Raw genomic sequence first — 16,901 nt, 5'->3', positions numbered from 1 at the left:
TTTGGTAAAGTTACACTTCTTATGCACTTGTGTAAAAAGGTACCAAATTAGATCGGGATTCATAGAAAGATCTCAGAATCTCACTTAGGCCTGAAACACACCAGAGGAGTTTTTCTGAGCGTTTTGAGTTTTTAAATCTGCTGCTAATGTTATCCTATGTGTCTGTGCACACTGGAGCAATGAGGTTTTGTAAAAAAAACCCATAGCATTACATTGGGAAGAGCTTTTAGAGGTTTCAAAGGCTCTTCCCAATGTAATGCTATGGGTTTTTTTTACAAAACCTCATTGCTCCAGTGTGCACAGACACATAGGATAACATTAGCAGCAGATTTAAAAACTCAAAACGCTCAGAAAAACTCTTCTGGTGTGCCCCAGGCCATACACTGGCCAACTGTCAGAGCTTGCTTACATGCTTGCACTGACTATAGTCACCACTAGATGGTGCTGTTGAAACACAGAAGACTACTTCAGTTCAGTAAAGCCTTCCAGTGGGGGCACTACAACATACATCAAATTTAAAATACATTTGTATACATGCATAAGATGTACATTTGTTCCAGAGTAAATGACTAGTTCTATACTAGCTGTCACTTACGAGTAACATAATGCACGTGTTATAATGAGTGTGAACTGCAATGGAACTGGGACATAGACATTAATACAAAGCCTGCAAGCAACGAGTTAGAATAACGCAATCCGACGCAATCACAGCATTGTATGGCAAGTCAATTATTCTGCAGTGTAACTGAAAACTGAACTGTCGGTAATGCCCCATTCACTCTCTGTCGGTTTTTGCCCATGATCCACGCTTGCTGATCGCCGACAATGCTGCACAAGTATTCCTACGGGATCACTCTCCCTGCAGCAATCGCAAACACGCTGCATGCAGCTTTTTCCAGGCAATTGAGTCGCAATCCTCATTCACTAGAATGAGAATCGCAAAACGTAATTGCTGAAAAAAGTAAAGTAAACTCGCAACCGCTAGGCTGACCTACCGCTGAATACTGGGCAGCAGAATGTTCAGGTTGCAAGAGTCCGCTAATTTATAAAAAAAAAAATACTATTGGAACCACATTCAATTCTGCCAAACTTTCATTGGCATCGTGGCCTGGCAATCTCCCAGTGTTCCACAGTGACAGCAGGACTGCCAATCTATACCATTACCTATCTCATGTAGGTAAAGGTAGGACAAGAACTTTTTGGGGGGCCCAAGTGACTTCCCTCTAAGACTGTCTGCATAAAAAAAGACTCAAATATTACTGTCACTTATACACAACTCTGAGATGACAGAAATAATGTGGGTCTTAATCCCACCTCCACCTCAAAGGTGTGCTTGAGCTCTGAATAAATATTCATATTAGATGTCACACTAGCTTTAGCCCAGTGAAAACCGCCCCCACACTGTCGCGCCCCTTTTGGAGGCATGTGTGACACACCCACCTTCTCCACAGCCTCCAGTCAGCAGTTGGAGGCGTGTTCAGGTGGAGGAGTATATACACAGAAGATGACTGCAGGGCAGTGGACAAACAAAGCACTAGGCCAGGAGTCCCCAAACGTTTTGGATCGAGGGCCGGGTCAACATACTTCAGACTGCTGGGGGGGCCGGAATATACATGAAATGCCTTTGCGGGCCAGACAGTGAAGCATACCCAGGTGACAACCTGCAGTCCAATTGGACAGCAGTATCACCTGATGTGGAATTTGATTGGAAACCAGCGAATTACTGCTTTCTGGATTCCATGGGGATGGATGGGTGGTGCCAGCATTGCTATTCTACATTTGGACCACCAATATTTAAAGATGTAGCTGACCGCATCTATAAGTAATACATTTTGTGTGTGGGGGGCCAGTAAAAAAAGCCTCAGGGGCCGTATTTGGCCCGCGGGCCTTAGTTTGAGGACCACTGCTCTAGGCGGCCAATTACGGCAATTATGACTTACTCGACAACAACACTTGATTTATAAATAAAATTTACAGATTTTTTTAAATTACCCTCTCCCCCTCCCACCAGCCAATGACACGATCGGCTGTCATAGGCTTCTGCCTATGAGAGCCGATCGCTCTCTTGTCCCCCAGGGGGACAGCCGAATCACACGTCTGTGCCCAGTACAGCGCTGCTGCCGATCGCAGCGCTGTACTATAGGTAAAAACGGTCTCCCTCAGAGATTGAGGGCGGGGCAGAGCTCCGCCCCCGAGCAGGAGATGCGTGCGCAATGTGCATGCGATCTCCTGCTAGCCCCATAGAAGACCGTTCACGCCAATCGGCATGGAGTGGTCCTGGGGCTGCCGCACTGCTCACGCCAATTGGCGTGGAGAAGTCAGCAAGTAGTTAAAAAACATCCCTTTGGCAAGAATCTTTACAAAGATGTCGCCCAGCCCACCCTACTTGCTCAATCACTATTCTGACAGTTGGAATGAGTAACTGCCATTCATTAAGTGTATGGAGGAATATAAAACCCTGAAAATACCCCATGGTGACGGACTGGTCCAAACCTATAGGAAAGAGGGCAGAAGCATGAGATCAAAAACACTGAGGGCCCTTTTCCACCTGCAGTCGCTAGCGTTCACGCTGAACGCTAGCGATTGCTGAATCGCAAAACCGGCGATTCCCCGACGTTTTGCGGCCGCGATTTTGCTATGCTATGCGTTGCATAGCAAAATCGCGCCAAATATCGCTCCGCCGCGCGTTCGGGTAAAAAACGAATCGCGGTAGTGGAAATGACCTACCGCGATTCCTCTGTTAAAAAGCAAACCGTAGCGATTGTAAAATCGCTAGCGGTTTGCGACTTTGCGATTCAGCCAGCGCAAACGCGCTGGTGGAAAAGGGCCCTAAGTTACAGCTACTTACAAAGGTGGTAATTTGTACTGTATTTTACTCTTGGACAAATGTATATCTTAAGGTGACAACATGCGATACAATAAAATGATCCAATCTTACACAATTCGATAAAAACGGGACAGGAATCAAAAGCTTTTTTCTTTTGAGCAGGGAATCCGATCAGACTTCCTGTTTTTTTTTTTATACTTAAGTTGGTTGGGAATGGGGGATTTTCTGATCAATTTAATGGTGTAGGGTAGATTGTCAATAACCCAGTCATTTTAAAAATGTTTTTGTTTAATTGGGGACACAGGTGTGCTACATTATTCACATCTTTCAAATGTTAACCACTTTACCCCCGCGCGTACGTATTTCTCCGCCCCTTTTTCCATCCTTTAAAAACCAGGGACGGAGAAACACGTACTTTCCGCGTTCCCGACACTGCCCGCGCTCCCGCTCGTAAACACGCCGCCCGCCGCTAGTAAACACGCCGCCGCCCGCTCGCCCAGAGATCAATGAACGGGAAAATCCATTCCCGTTCGTTGATCTAAGCCCCGCAATGATCAGCTGCTCTCCTATGGGCAGCGCGATCATTGTGAGAAAAAACTCACGTGTCCAGCCTCCTTATTCTTCCTCCAAGCTTCCGGAAGGAAGCTTGGAGGTCGCATTAAAACAAAAAGTTACTGTGGCCATCTTGTGGCCAAATAGTAAACTACACCCTACACATTTTTCACATACAAATAAATGACTTTTACACATAAAATTAACTCATTACCTCCCACACTCCCCATTTTTTTTTTTTTTGTAATTAAAAAAAAATTAAAAAATTTACAATTAAAAAAAATACATAAATAGTTACCTTAGGGACTGAACTTTTTAAATATTTATGTCAAGAGGGTATAACACTGTTACTTTATAAACTATGGGCTTGTAATTAGGGATGGACGCAAAACTGAAAAAAATGCACCTTTATTTCCAAATAAAATATTGGCGCCAAACATTGTGATAGGGACATAATTTAAATGGTTTTATAACCGGGACAAAAGGGCAAATACGTTTCATGGGTTTTAATTACAGTAGCATGCATTATTTAAAAACTATAATGGCCGAAAACTGAAAAATAATTATTTTTTTCCCCACATTTTTCCTATTTTCCCATTAAAACACATTTAGAAAAAAATAATTCTTGGCATAATGTCCCACCTAAAGAAAGCCTAATTGGTGGCGAAAAAAACAAGATATAGTTCATTTTATTGCGATAAGTAATAATAAAGTTATAGACGAATGAATGGAAGGAGCGCTGAAAGGTGAAAATTGCTCTGGTGCTCAGGGGGTAAAACCCCTCAGTGGTGAAGTGGTTAATTATTGAAATGAATAGAAATGTAAAGAATTGCATGGTGTGTGGATTATATATATATATATATATATATATATAACAGTTTTTTTTTGTCATAGTGCCACTTTAAAGTCTGCCTGAAGTGTGATAGATATGGAGGCTGCCATTTATTAACTTTTAAACAATGCACATTGCCTGGCTGTCCTGCTGATCATCTCCCTGTAATATTTTTAGCCAAAGACCCTGAACAAGCATGCAAATCAGGCGCTCTGACTGAAGTTTGACTAGATCAACCACATGCTTGTGTGATTCAGATACTACTGAAGCAAGAAAGATCAGCAGGACTGCCAGGCATCTAGTACTGTGTAAAGGAAATAAATATGGCAATTGCCATATGCTTTCTCACTTCAGGTGCCCTTTAATAGCGCCCTCTAGTGCTGCTTAGGATTAGCTGCTGTACAGGATGAAACCGGCAAACAGAAGCTGTAGGTAACGGTAAACAGGAAGTTGTAGGTAGCGGGCTTTAAAATCCACACAACTTTACAGACATGTGGATTCTTAAAGGGAATATATAGGTTTTACAATATATCAGTTTTATTTTATACTATAAATATTAAAAATCTGTTAATGAGGAACAAAAAAATACATTCTGTTTTTGTTTTTTATCCTATGACTAAAGTTATTAAGTTCTTTAAATGAGGAACATATAAAATACTGCAAATGAATGCCTCCTTTCCAGATGTGCCACCTGCTGACTTGACTGACATTTTATAAACAGAAAAGCTGCAGTAGACATGTCTCTAAACTTACACAAATCACGGCAGCTTACTTGGTGACTGTTGTTCACTGTGGACAGGGTTATGCATATTTTGTATGCAAATGTATGCAGCTAGAAAATGGACCAATCACATTTTTATCTCAGCAGGATTTAATTGGCTCATTTTCAAGCTGCATAAATTTGCATTCGAAACATGCATAATGCTGCATCAACTTACATAGTTATTTGAGTTGAAAAAAGACATACGTCCGAGTTCAACCAGAAATGATTTGCATCTCACTAATCATCCCTAACTGTGGACCCACACAGCAGTAAAAGTACAAGTCTGGGAGGGTGAACAGAAGCTCTAAAGTAAGGGCTGGTTCACATGGGCGTTTTTGCGGCTTTTTTGGGGATCTAGTGAATGGGAGCGTTTAGAGCTGGATTTTGCAGGCTTTCATGAAAGCCTGGCAGTAGATCCCGGCGTTGCGTCTCAAAAGCAACAGGTTGCTTTCAGAGGTGGTAAACGCCAGGAAACAAGTGCACAGACCCGAACTGCTATTCTTGAAGGCTTCCCAAAAGCCTTCAAAAGTTAGCGGCTAAATGCTGGTGTTTGAACGTGGCACCGGCAGAAGCCTGTGCGAACCAGCCCTAAACCTGAAGTGAAAATAAACAAATGAGAAACAATTATATCTATGGATAAAATCCTAAATAAGACTTTCCTGGAATCCTTTAGTCTTATTTTAAAGCTAAAATATTGATACGTTTAAAGTTATTGGACATAATTGAAACGGGAGCCGGCGCTTAAACAAGGGGACCGTGGAGGCGGAGCAGTGCTTTTCAGCGCTGCTAGATTTGGGCACAGCCAGCGCCGCCATAGACTGTAATGGGAATCAGTCTATAGCGGCGCTCAGTGAGTAATGTCGGCTCCGTCAGGAGACGGAGCCGAAGTTGCTTAAAAAACACAATAATTCGGCCTCTAGCAATCGCTGGAAGCCGAATTATTTTATTTCCCCACTATCCATGGCGGCCTGGAAGGGAAATAGTAATTAAATCGGCCCAGACTTGTGCAGAAGCACGATCAGCCATATAGCGCTGTATCCTGCGCCCAAGTCTACCGGCGCCGATTTCAAATGTACTCCGTGGAGGAGAGGGAAGACTCTATAGCACAGTTCCCCAACCCTGTCCTCAGGGCCCACCAACAGTACGTTTTGCGACATACACTGGAGGGGTAATTAGTGTCTCGGCAGTGCTGATTGACTACCTCTGTGGATTTCCACAAAACATGCACTGTTGGTGGGCCTTGAGGACAGGGTTGGGGAAACACTGCAGTCTATAGGACTCAGAGCCTTCCCTCTCCTTGGGTAAGTATCTGGTTGATTTTTATTTTAATTTTTGATTCCCCTTAGCTTTAGACACGTCGTATCACTGAATGACTGCTGCATCTCATCTTGCGGCTTCAGGGTCTCTGGTCCAAATCTTCAGTATGGTAGTATAGCAGAATCTCTTTATTGTAAACTCCAAGGGACCTGGCCAAGTAGTTTATTATAACAGGATTCGCCATACATACAGGCACTCGGTCGGGACCTGGGGGTTGAGTTTACTGTAAGCTAGAGGTTCACTATATCAGAGCTTACTTCAACAAGATTCTACTGTATTTGTGTAAGTTAATTGGTTCCCCTAAATCGGCCTCACGCTCCCAAAATGCTGCATGTCCTGCGATTGCAATTTCCTTAATCGCAATCGTTCTAGTGGAATCTGTTCCATCAATTTATATTGGCAGAGCGTTTAGATAAATTGCTAGCAATTTAAAGCACTCCCTAAACAATCAAATAAAAAACAAAATGCTCTAGTGGGTTCCAGGCCTCAAGGTGGCAACATCATACAATAAGGTTTGAATTTACTGCAAATTAATAAAAATGATCAATTGTACAGAAAGATCAAGTGTGTTTTTTTTTCTTTAATTTAAGCAAGAAATTTCCATTTTTATCAAGTCGATCAGGAGTAACCGATTTCTCCGATACATTTTTTTATGGTGTAATAATAGATTGCCAATTTATTGATTTATAGGCCCAAAGAAATGCTTTCAGCATTTTCAATTTTATTTTGGAGAACCTGAATTGTATTTTTTGAATTGTAAAGAAATATAAAAAATTGTATTGTGTGCTGCCACCTTTATGTGGTACTCTGGAAGAAACTAGAGATGGTCAATAAAATGCAATATTTTTTTTTTCTTTGCAAACATCAGATTCAGTAATTGATCGCACAACTGAATATCAATACAACGCCACTGGCATGCCTCTCTTGGGAGTAAAGATTGTCTTGTGTGCTCGGTAACTAAAGCGCACCTGAAGTGAAATGTGTAAAGATGAGATAAACATGGGTACATATATCAATACTTCTCATAATTTTTTTTTTTTATTGCAAGGTGTTAATAAACCACTTCTTCACCCCTGTATCCACAGCAGTCAATGCATCTGAGGCTCTCCTGATAAGTAAAGAAGCAAATACACGTACTAGTTTGAGGAAACATTGCTGATAAATGGAAAAGGCTGCTAAATCCAAAGGGTGATTACTACTTTTTGCTTTGCAGCAAAATGGAGTTGATTTTACAGACCGACAGCTGCCGATTGATTCAGTCTTTAAACTGAAAATAAAAATAAGAGACTCCAGGAAAGGTTTACATACCCTCAGTACTACGCATACAATTACGTTTATTCTCAGTTCAGGTTTGCTTTAAGTAAAACTTGTAGCAGGAGGGCTTTTCGGTCTCTTATTCCCCCTATACATTCCTAGTGGTTTGGATCTCCCCGTGCTGCTTGGTTACTCTAAGTAAAAAAAACAAACCCAAATGGCATAAACAATACAACACAAAAGAAGAAAGGATAAGTGGGTTGAAAAAAAAAAATAAAGATAGTCTGAAAGGGGGAAGAAAAAAAAAAAAAAAAGTAAAAATTGAATTAAATCACCATACCACATTTGTACATCCATACAGTCCTAGTACGGTGGGTGGAGCAAGTAGGGTGATGGGCTATATCACTATTACGTCCACTAGAAAGCGCAATCGCTAGGGATTTGTGATAGCGCTTTGCAAGCGATTTGGGGAGCGATTTCCCTGCTCCTATACAATTCCTTACAATGGAAACTCCCAAAATGCTGCATGTCCTGTGATTTGCTTAACCTCCCTGGCAGTCTATTAAAACCGCCAGGGGGCAGCGCAGCACTTACATTTTTTTTTAAAAATCATGTAGCTAGCCTAGCGCTAGCTACAGGATAGCCGCTGTGCAGCGGCATCACCCCACCGCTTCCAATCGCCTCCGATCAGAGCAAACAGGAAATCACGTTCAGAACGGGATTTCCTGTTTGGCTCCCCGTCGCCATGGCGACGATGGGGATGACGTCATAGGGAGTCCCGATCCACCCCTCGGCGCTGATTGGCCAGGCTGCGCACGGGGTCCGGGCACTCTAACACGGCGGGTGGCGGCGATCGAGTTATGCACGCAGCTAGCAAAGTGTGAAAATCGGCCCACGAGGGCCTGAGCAATCCTCCGCGGCGGCTTAGCGCCAGGGAGGTTAAATTGCAATCACTCTAGTGGAATCTGCCCCATCCATTTACATTGGCAGAGCGTTTATGAAAATCGCCAGCAAAAAAACACTCTAGTGGGTTCCAGCCCTGAGAGAGCTTTAATAGTAGTATAGAGAGGCCATGCCAAGTTACACAGCATGAAATTGGGCTAATCCAAATCAGCAAGAAGCGCACGCAATTTGTAAACATTAGGCCAAGTTTCCACTAGGGATGGTCAAGGAGATGCAGATCATTCTGCGTTAACACAGGAGTATGCTAATTTTGTATGCTAATTTATGCAGCTTGAAAGCAGATCAAGCAAATCCCACAGCAGGATTTGATTGGTCCATTTTCAAGCTGCATATATTTGCATATAAAATTAGCATAATCCTGACCATCCCTAGTTTCCACTAAAGGCCTGAATACATTTTCACACAGCAACTTCCTCCTCCTCTGCTGGCTGTGTAAAATGTATGGGATTTTTTTGCATTTCATATGTGGAGCCAGTTTCAGAATTAAACGAGGTAGGCATGCGGGTAATGCAGCGGAGTGCCAGATTACTACCTGCAGGATAACCCCAACGGAAATCTGCATGCAACGGAAACAAACACGTTGACCTTCATTAGCAAGTGAATATTCATTCCAAGAAACCGCTAAGTAAATGGAAACTAGATCTTAGCAGCTCATTGGCCGAGTTGAATTGGGACTTTACACGATAACAATGTTAGGGACTTCTATGCAAGCTCTGACCAACTTGGATTACTGCACTCTGGGAGTGTTGCGGAAAATACCAGAGCTTACAACCAACTTTTGTGGTTAAAAAAAAACAAAAACGAACAACATTTTCCAGTCAAACCGACAGGTTTCGCTTCAACCAAACAAGCACATTTACAATATTTTATATATTCCTGATAAAAATTTACTTTATCTTGTTGCTGAACCCAAGGGATAAACTAAAAGTTAAAAAAAAGCACTATACATTCCCTTTAATGACTTTTTCCCCAAATGTGCAGGATAAGTGCAGTTTTACCAAAGTACACTTTTTCCTCTGTACAACACTGAAAAGACATTGAATGTAAAAGTTTAACATTTGAGAAAAAAAATGATGCGTCTACGCCAATAAAAATTAATTACAATTACTTATAAAGAAAAATATTAAATAAATCTATATGGTGTTAAAAAAAACGCACTCCCTTTGGAGCTGAGATCTCTGACTCCACAAGGGGGCGATGTGATCGTCTGCACTGATTTACTCGACGTTTGTTTAATTAGATTACAGAAGAACTCTCCTCTTATTTTATACATGTCCAGCAAACAGGAATCTATACATAAAATTACAATGTGTATAATTTATGGAAAATAGAAGCAGAAGATTTAAAAAGTTCGCCCTAAGCTGTAAGGTGTATTTTATACAAGAACTGAATGCCAAAAGTCGTCTCTGAATACAACTGGATGAGCTGCGGATGTGGTGAGAGGTTAAACTGAACAGTGCGGGGGAGGCTGGGGATTCAAGACTGTCCCATGATGCCTCTGGCTTGTCAGACCGTGCAGCTGGTAGCGATCCTGGATCAGTGAACAGGAGAGGTCAGAAGCTGCTGAGGTGGAAAGAAGCTAAAATTCCACCAGCACTTTGCCTTGTTAGCAGAATCCAGATTATGCTCCTGACAGAGCCCCTCACAGCATGTGAATATCCCCTACAGGTCCTGAGAGGACTTTATAAGTCAGGGAAACGGCTGGGATCCTCTTTGTAGTCCTCCGGTATCCTAAAGATGGACTCCTCAAACTCTCCATAGCGGAACTCTTGGAAGGTTACAGTGGCTGTGATGGTTGGGAATACAGGGATATCTGAAGAGAACAGCAGAGGATTATTGTACTATATATTCAGTGCCATCATATTCTGTGACATTGCACAAAGGGCAATATATACATACTGCAGTAAGAACATCAATGGTCTAAAGTGGGTAAAACTCCATATTAACTGAAAAAAATTAAATAAACCATCCACCTATAAATAAAATAAACCATCCAATAAAATTATTTAGCTTACCTATACCGTTTAGTGTTTACTGTCCGATTTAAAGGGACTCCGAGCTCAACTTAAAAATGAAAATTGTACTCACCCGGGGCTTTCTCCAGCCCAGTGCTGGTCGGGAGGTCTCACGACGGTGTCCTGGCTCCTCTCCTAGTCCCCGCTCCGGAATGGCTGCCCGGCGGTAGCCCAGCGACATGTGGGGCTCCTTCTTCCGCATATGACGCGGCTGACGTCACCACGCCGCCTGGCGTAAAAGTACGGCGCATCTGCACTTTAATCGCGCATGCACCGTACTTTCACGCCAGCCGCCGTGATGACGCGAGGCGGGCAGCGTGGTGACGTCAGCCGCGTCATATGCAGAAGAAGGAGCCCGACGGAGAGCAGGCGTTTCCATGTAAAACCACAAACGAACAGCCGCCGCCTATCTACGTTAGCTGGTCGTTAAGTGGTTAACCCAGCCCCATTTTAGTTTTATTCTTACTTTACAGATTACTATTCCTCCCACGGCAATCACCACCTAGAGATAACAGTCCATCACTGTGCTAACTTTTCAAATGCAGGGGAGGATTACATTCTGATCATAGTGTCCCTATCTTATTTGAAATGTTAAAGTGAACCAGAGACAAAGCACCCTCATGTATTTTATCATATATATCAGTGAGAAAATTAGAGAAAACACCTACCCCTGCTTCATTCTTCACTGCTCAGCCTCTTATCAGCCCTGATAAAATCTCCGACTGAGCATTCAATCTGGCTTTGCTCAGGAATCATAGCAGAGTCATTATAGCAGACCAGAAGGGGGCAGGTATAGGCTTGAAAAGACATCAGAGAAGACAGAAACGGCTATAATGATTCCTGAGCAAAGCCAGACTGAATGCTCTGTCAGGAATTTTATCAGGGCTGATAACAAGCAGGCTGAGCAGTGAAGAATGAAACAGGGAGCAGGGTAGGTGTTTTCTCTAATTTTCCCAGTAATATATATGGTAAAATGCATGAGGGTGCTTCGTCTCTGGTTCACTTTAAGTCCCAGACATGCTTTTAAGTTCTGTAACCAAGTGTAATGGAGTCTTTCATTTGCCGAATAAAGTTATTGTATTTCAGGATTGAAGAAAATAGTAGTAAAAATGTTTGTGTTTCTTTCATTTGCCGAATAAAGTTATTGTATTTCAGGATTGAAGAAAATAGTAGTAAAAATGTTTCTGTGTTTCTTTCATTTGCCGAATAAAGTTATTGTATTTCAGGATTGAAGAAAAGAAAGAGAAAGAGAGAGAGCTCCAAACAAAAGGTAGACTATAAACTGGGCTGTGAGAGAGCTGCAAGAGATCGTGTCTTGGGCCTGATCTGTTCCCGTTAGCGCAAGATTGCGCTTTATTTTTTTGGCCCACATGCATGCCTGGGACCTGGGGACAGTGTTTACTATAGCCTGAGGTTTACTATAACAACATTCTTCTGTACCGAGCCATATTCCTCAACCAAATCATCAAATATTCCACAAAGACCACTCAACTTCCTTATAAACACAATAGTGACTATGTGTGCGATAATGATTTTTGTCACTAAGCAGATTAATAGAATTGCTGTGCTCCTACTATGCCCCTAGGTCAGTGATCTGCAAACTTGTAGTTCCTTAACAGCTGGAGAGCCAAGTCCCACAATGCATTGCAGGAATCTGACAGCCACAGTCGTGATTCATAGTCAAATGCATTGTGGGACTTGTAGTTCCTTAACAGCTAGAGAGCCAAGTTTGCAGATCACCGCCCTAGGTGTACCAGTTGTTTCTAAAGAATGAGGTGGTGATCACTCTATAGTACAGCCTTGCAAACATTCCCATCAGCTTCCCTCTTAACATGCATAGATCCCATGACCGTATAAAATGCAGGTAATGTGTGTTACGTACCTAATTTTACAGGGAAACCTGGTGGGAGCTTCATCTGTACAAATTCTCGAAGTTTATTAAAGTGCTTAAAAGGTGCAATGACTTCTAGAACATTCAGCAGTCTGTAGAGAGAGAAAAGGGTTAATTCTGACCTAATGTTCTGCAAAACCTTGCAGAGTACAGATTACCGATCACATCAGGTCCACCTCTGAGGAGCATACAGCCACTGGTGGAGTCTAACTGAGGGCGCATACAATGCAGCTCTATACTGGCAGCAATGGAAAGCAATTAGCAAAAGGTTAACATTTAAAGGACAACTGTAACTTTATAAAACAAAAAAGTAAGATACTCACTGTAGAGGAGTGAAGGCTCTGGATGCCTTAGAGTGTTCCCATTTCGTTCTGCCTCCACATCTCCCGCCCGTCCCTTGGGTCTCCAAGGACTTCCTAAGATGAGCGGCCCCGTACTGCACACAAAGGAGTCTGCGTTCGAGCAATACGAAGCCGCTTGTCTTGGGAAGTCCCGTGGCCTTCCAAGGAGACCTGAAGGCCTCTTCCACATTTCAATCGGAAGGCTGGAAAGTGGGGGCCTGGCGGTGGATTGAGGAAATGCAGAGAGGGACTGGAAGGCTATAAGGAATTCTAAGCCTTCCCTCCTCTTAGAAGAGCATCTAACTTTTTTGTTTCAGAAGGTTATAGTTGCCCTTTAAAGCGGGATTGTCACCATAAAAATCAAATTTTAACAGCAACTGGTCTGAGTGTATTCAGTGATAAAGATGCTAATCCTGCATTCAAAACTTTTTCTGCTGTTATGGTTTGGAGTTATCACATACCTTAGGAGCACTGGCCCTTTAATTGCCATTGCCAAACAGTTGCATGCTGGGGGGAGGGGGTCTTTTTTATCTATAATATATTCCTCCTCTTCCCTTTATAGCCCCCTCCTAATGACAAAAGACAGTGCTTCCTAATAGACCTCAGTGGGAGTGTCTGAAGACTCTGGGAGGAGGGCGGGTAACGAATACACAATTAGCAAAAGGAGAAAAAAAGTGGGGGAGGAAACGTCAGGAGGTCAAAGGTAACCAAGATGGAAATTGTCTAGAATAGGATTCTCTGCTTTTCCTTTATACAATTCACAGGAATCATAATGTGGACAGTGCAATAAAGCTGTTTTTGACGAGATTTTTTTCGATTCCACACGCTTGGGTGGGTGGTGTGTTTTTGTTAAAACCGCTTTTCTAAGCACTTTTCCAGAGCATTTTTTTAATCCACTCCCTGACTCAAGTCAGGAAGTGAACTCTGACCAAAAAAAAAGATCAATAAAATGCATTTACTCTTAAAGAGAACCCGAGGTGGGGATCTTAGAGTTAAATCTATACACAGAGGCTGGGTCTGACTATAGTGCCCAGCCTCTGTTGCTAGTTGAATGTTACCTAAATCCCCCCTGGGCTGCACTAGCCCATAAATTACAGCCGCGCTGGCGACACTGAGCGTGTCGCAGCGGGCTCTGTTTACCATTCTAGTGCCACTCACGCCGCTCCTCCGCCTCCTGCAGAGCGCCGATCCCCGCGCACGTCCCTTCCCTCGCCGCTGATTGGAGGAAAGGGACGCGGGCGGGGACCGGCGCTCTGCAGGAGGCGGGGGAGCGGCGGGAGTGGCACTAGAAAGGTAAACCGAGCCCGACAGCGCGGCTGTAATTTATGGGCTAGTGCAGAGCGCAGGGGGGATTTAGGGAAGATTCAACTAGCAACAGAGGCTGGGCACTATAGCCAGACCCAGCCTCTGTGTATAGATTTAATTCTAAGATTCCCACCTCGGGTTCTCTTTAAAAATGCAATTGCTGCACAAAGCGATTTTGTGACCATATTGCGCTTCATCCTATTCCCTCCATTGAGGTAGAATCGCCTCAAAAAAAAGGTACAGGCACCGCTTTGCTGAGCGGATTGGAAACAAACCGCTCAGATGTGAACTCTCTTAGAGAATCATTGCACAAGCATTTTAGGACGATTTTAAAAATAGTCTGTGCTTGAAAAAAGGGCAAAAATGCCCTTACAAGTGAACGAGCCCTTACAAAATGTTCTTACAAAAACAGCTCAACTGCAACATTGGTGTACCTGCATAAAATGTACTGAATAATCAAATCGGATCAGTCACCTTCAGACACCATTTTGTAACAAGTATGGCGCTACTGAACAGGCATAAAAGGACACTTACGATTCAATTCCCAGCGGAAAGTCCTGGCTCATAGCAATTGTTGCTTTAAAAGTTTTCTTGTTCTCTTTGCAGACAAGTTCCCGGCCAAGATGAGGAGCTCTGGAAGGAGAAAGAACAAACATAAATAGTGTGGAACAGAGATTATGCGGGGCCCAACATGACCGCAGTCATTCCGCGCTACAAGGGTGTAATAAAGGAGACTGGGTGAGAGGGGAAGAGTGTTTACTTACTCTTATTTTTTTTATTCCCTGCAGGATTGGATATTTGATATCAACATGAGCACGCTTGAAGGCATCTCCATTTTAGTGGTTTGCTCCAATAACTTAGTAATCAAAGTGCCTGGTTGTAACAGTCACAATAAATGAAGCTTGTGCAGCTATAAATCCTAAATGACCAGAGTCGCTGCTGTTCAGGCTGCATGCTCCCCCCTCCCCCCCACAGGTGCATATTAGTTACACAGTGACAGTAGCAAAGGTAGAAATATAGAGGTTATAATAGGAATACATTTCAAATAGATCAAAATGTTGAACACAGTGTTAAAGAGGAACTGTAATGATGGCCTCAATTCACTAAGCAGTTTAGACTAGTCTACTGATGGTTTTTAGTCTACTGTTGGTTTTGTGTAATGTTTTAGACCTGGTTTAAAGGTGCGTACACACGCACTACGGAAGCCAACGACGGATCCGTCAGACCCTCCCGCTAAGCGGATCGTTAAGGAACAGCCTTATCAGTCCGCGGACAGTGCGTACACACGCACTACTGTCGGCTGAAAGTCCGCCCAGCGGGAGGGTCTGACGGACCAGTCGTTGGCTTATGTAGTGTGTGTGTGTGTACACACCTTTAAACCAGGTCTAAAACATTACACCAAACCATCGGTAGACTAAAAACCATCGGTAGACTGAAAACCATCGGTAGACTGAAAACCATCGGTAGACTGAAAACCATCGGTAGACTGAAAACCATCGGTAGACTGAAAACCATCGGTAGACTGAAAACCATCGGTAGACTAAAAACCATCAGTAGACTAGTCTAAACTGCTTAGTGAATTTAGGCCATAGTAGAGTGCAGGAAATTATTCATGATAGCCACTTTTATGGCAATTGTCCTGATTTCAGCATCAGAAACACTTCCTAGATCTATATATTGGTATGTAGCCCCACCCTACAAGTGATGTTAAGCCTAGGCTGTGTAATAAATCTGGAAACAGTGAATTCACTTTGCAGGAGGCACTGAAAAGGTTAAGCCTCAGTGTTTATGTATGAGGAGACAGCCGGCAGAAACAGAACTTTCTCTGCTTCGTGTTCATAGCTACCGATAAAGCCCTGTACACACGCTAGCTTAAAGTCAGCCAACAACAACTGCTTCAGTCAATAATCTAGCATGTGTACAGCAGCCCCTGACCAGCGATCCACCAGGAGGTTCAACTGAGTTCAGCGACAGTAGATAGCTTTGTCCTTGCGCTCGCCCTGCCTGACAACATCTGCGCTGCTGTGTCACCCCTCTTTTGGCATTGAAACAGAGTGTGTAGTCACCCTGTACAGCCGCGCCCAGCAATGTCGCTCAAGGGTTCAGGTCCCAATCGGCCGACATCAGTCAAGCATGTGTACAGCGAGCCTTAAAGTGACACTGAAGCGGGAAAAAAAACAACTTATAGAATTCTATGTGTTGTACAGATCATTGATAGAACATTAGTAGCAAAGAAAAGAGTCTTATTTTAATTTTTAGTTACATCGTTTTCTTTAAATAACATTGCATCATTCTGACATATTTCCTATTACAAACACACAATTTTAAACTATGAAACGGAGCAGAGCTAATGACCCTTTTAACGCCCCTGCAGAAAAACCTTATCTGAAGCTGTTTTTCATGGTTTGACGTATAAGTGCTTTAGAAAGTAGGACTGTCTCGGTAGGAGATGTCAGAGAAACTTTGTTGCATCAATAACTGAAGTTTTTTTTAACTTCTCCTGTACTGGAAAACAACATGAGACTTTGTTATTTGCTACTAATGTTCTATTTCTTAGCTGTACTACACATACAATTCATTATATTATAAGTTTATTTTCACTTCAGATTCCCTTTAGGACAGCTTGATCTGGCTCACATACATAACAGCAGCAGTGACATATACGTGGAATGAAGACTGTTCATTGTGTGCTTTGGTAGAGTTTAGGTCCACGTTAAGGCGGCTTTCACAGTGGGACGTTACAGGCGCACGTTAGAGCAGCCTGTAACGCAGCCCAACTCACAGTAATGAAAAATCAATGGGCTGTTCACAGTGCCCACGTTGCGTTACAGTGTAACGCTG

General features: G+C 43.0%; 1 protein-coding gene across 1 annotated transcript in view; it reads right to left on the bottom strand.

Annotated features, from left to right (window-relative positions):
- Positions 1-7,305: 7,305 nt before the first annotated feature.
- Positions 7,306-16,901, bottom strand: part of ANKRD13C (ankyrin repeat domain 13C) — a 76,351-nt gene continuing 66,755 nt past the window's right edge. The window contains exons 11-13 of the mRNA XM_068239232.1: positions 14,595-14,693; positions 12,406-12,506; positions 7,306-10,321 (exon numbers count right to left, since the gene is read on the bottom strand). Of these exons, the coding sequence (XP_068095333.1) occupies positions 10,191-10,321; positions 12,406-12,506; positions 14,595-14,693 (331 nt within the window). The 3' untranslated portion in view covers positions 7,306-10,190. The remainder of the gene's footprint in view (positions 10,322-12,405; positions 12,507-14,594; positions 14,694-16,901) is intronic.

The sequence above is a fragment of the Hyperolius riggenbachi genome, chromosome 6 (genome assembly GCF_040937935.1).
Source record: "Hyperolius riggenbachi isolate aHypRig1 chromosome 6, aHypRig1.pri, whole genome shotgun sequence".
Lineage (NCBI taxonomy): Eukaryota > Metazoa > Chordata > Amphibia > Anura > Hyperoliidae > Hyperolius > Hyperolius riggenbachi.
Note: the sequence above shows the minus strand (reverse complement) of the source record. Positions and strands in the feature narration are given on the sequence as shown.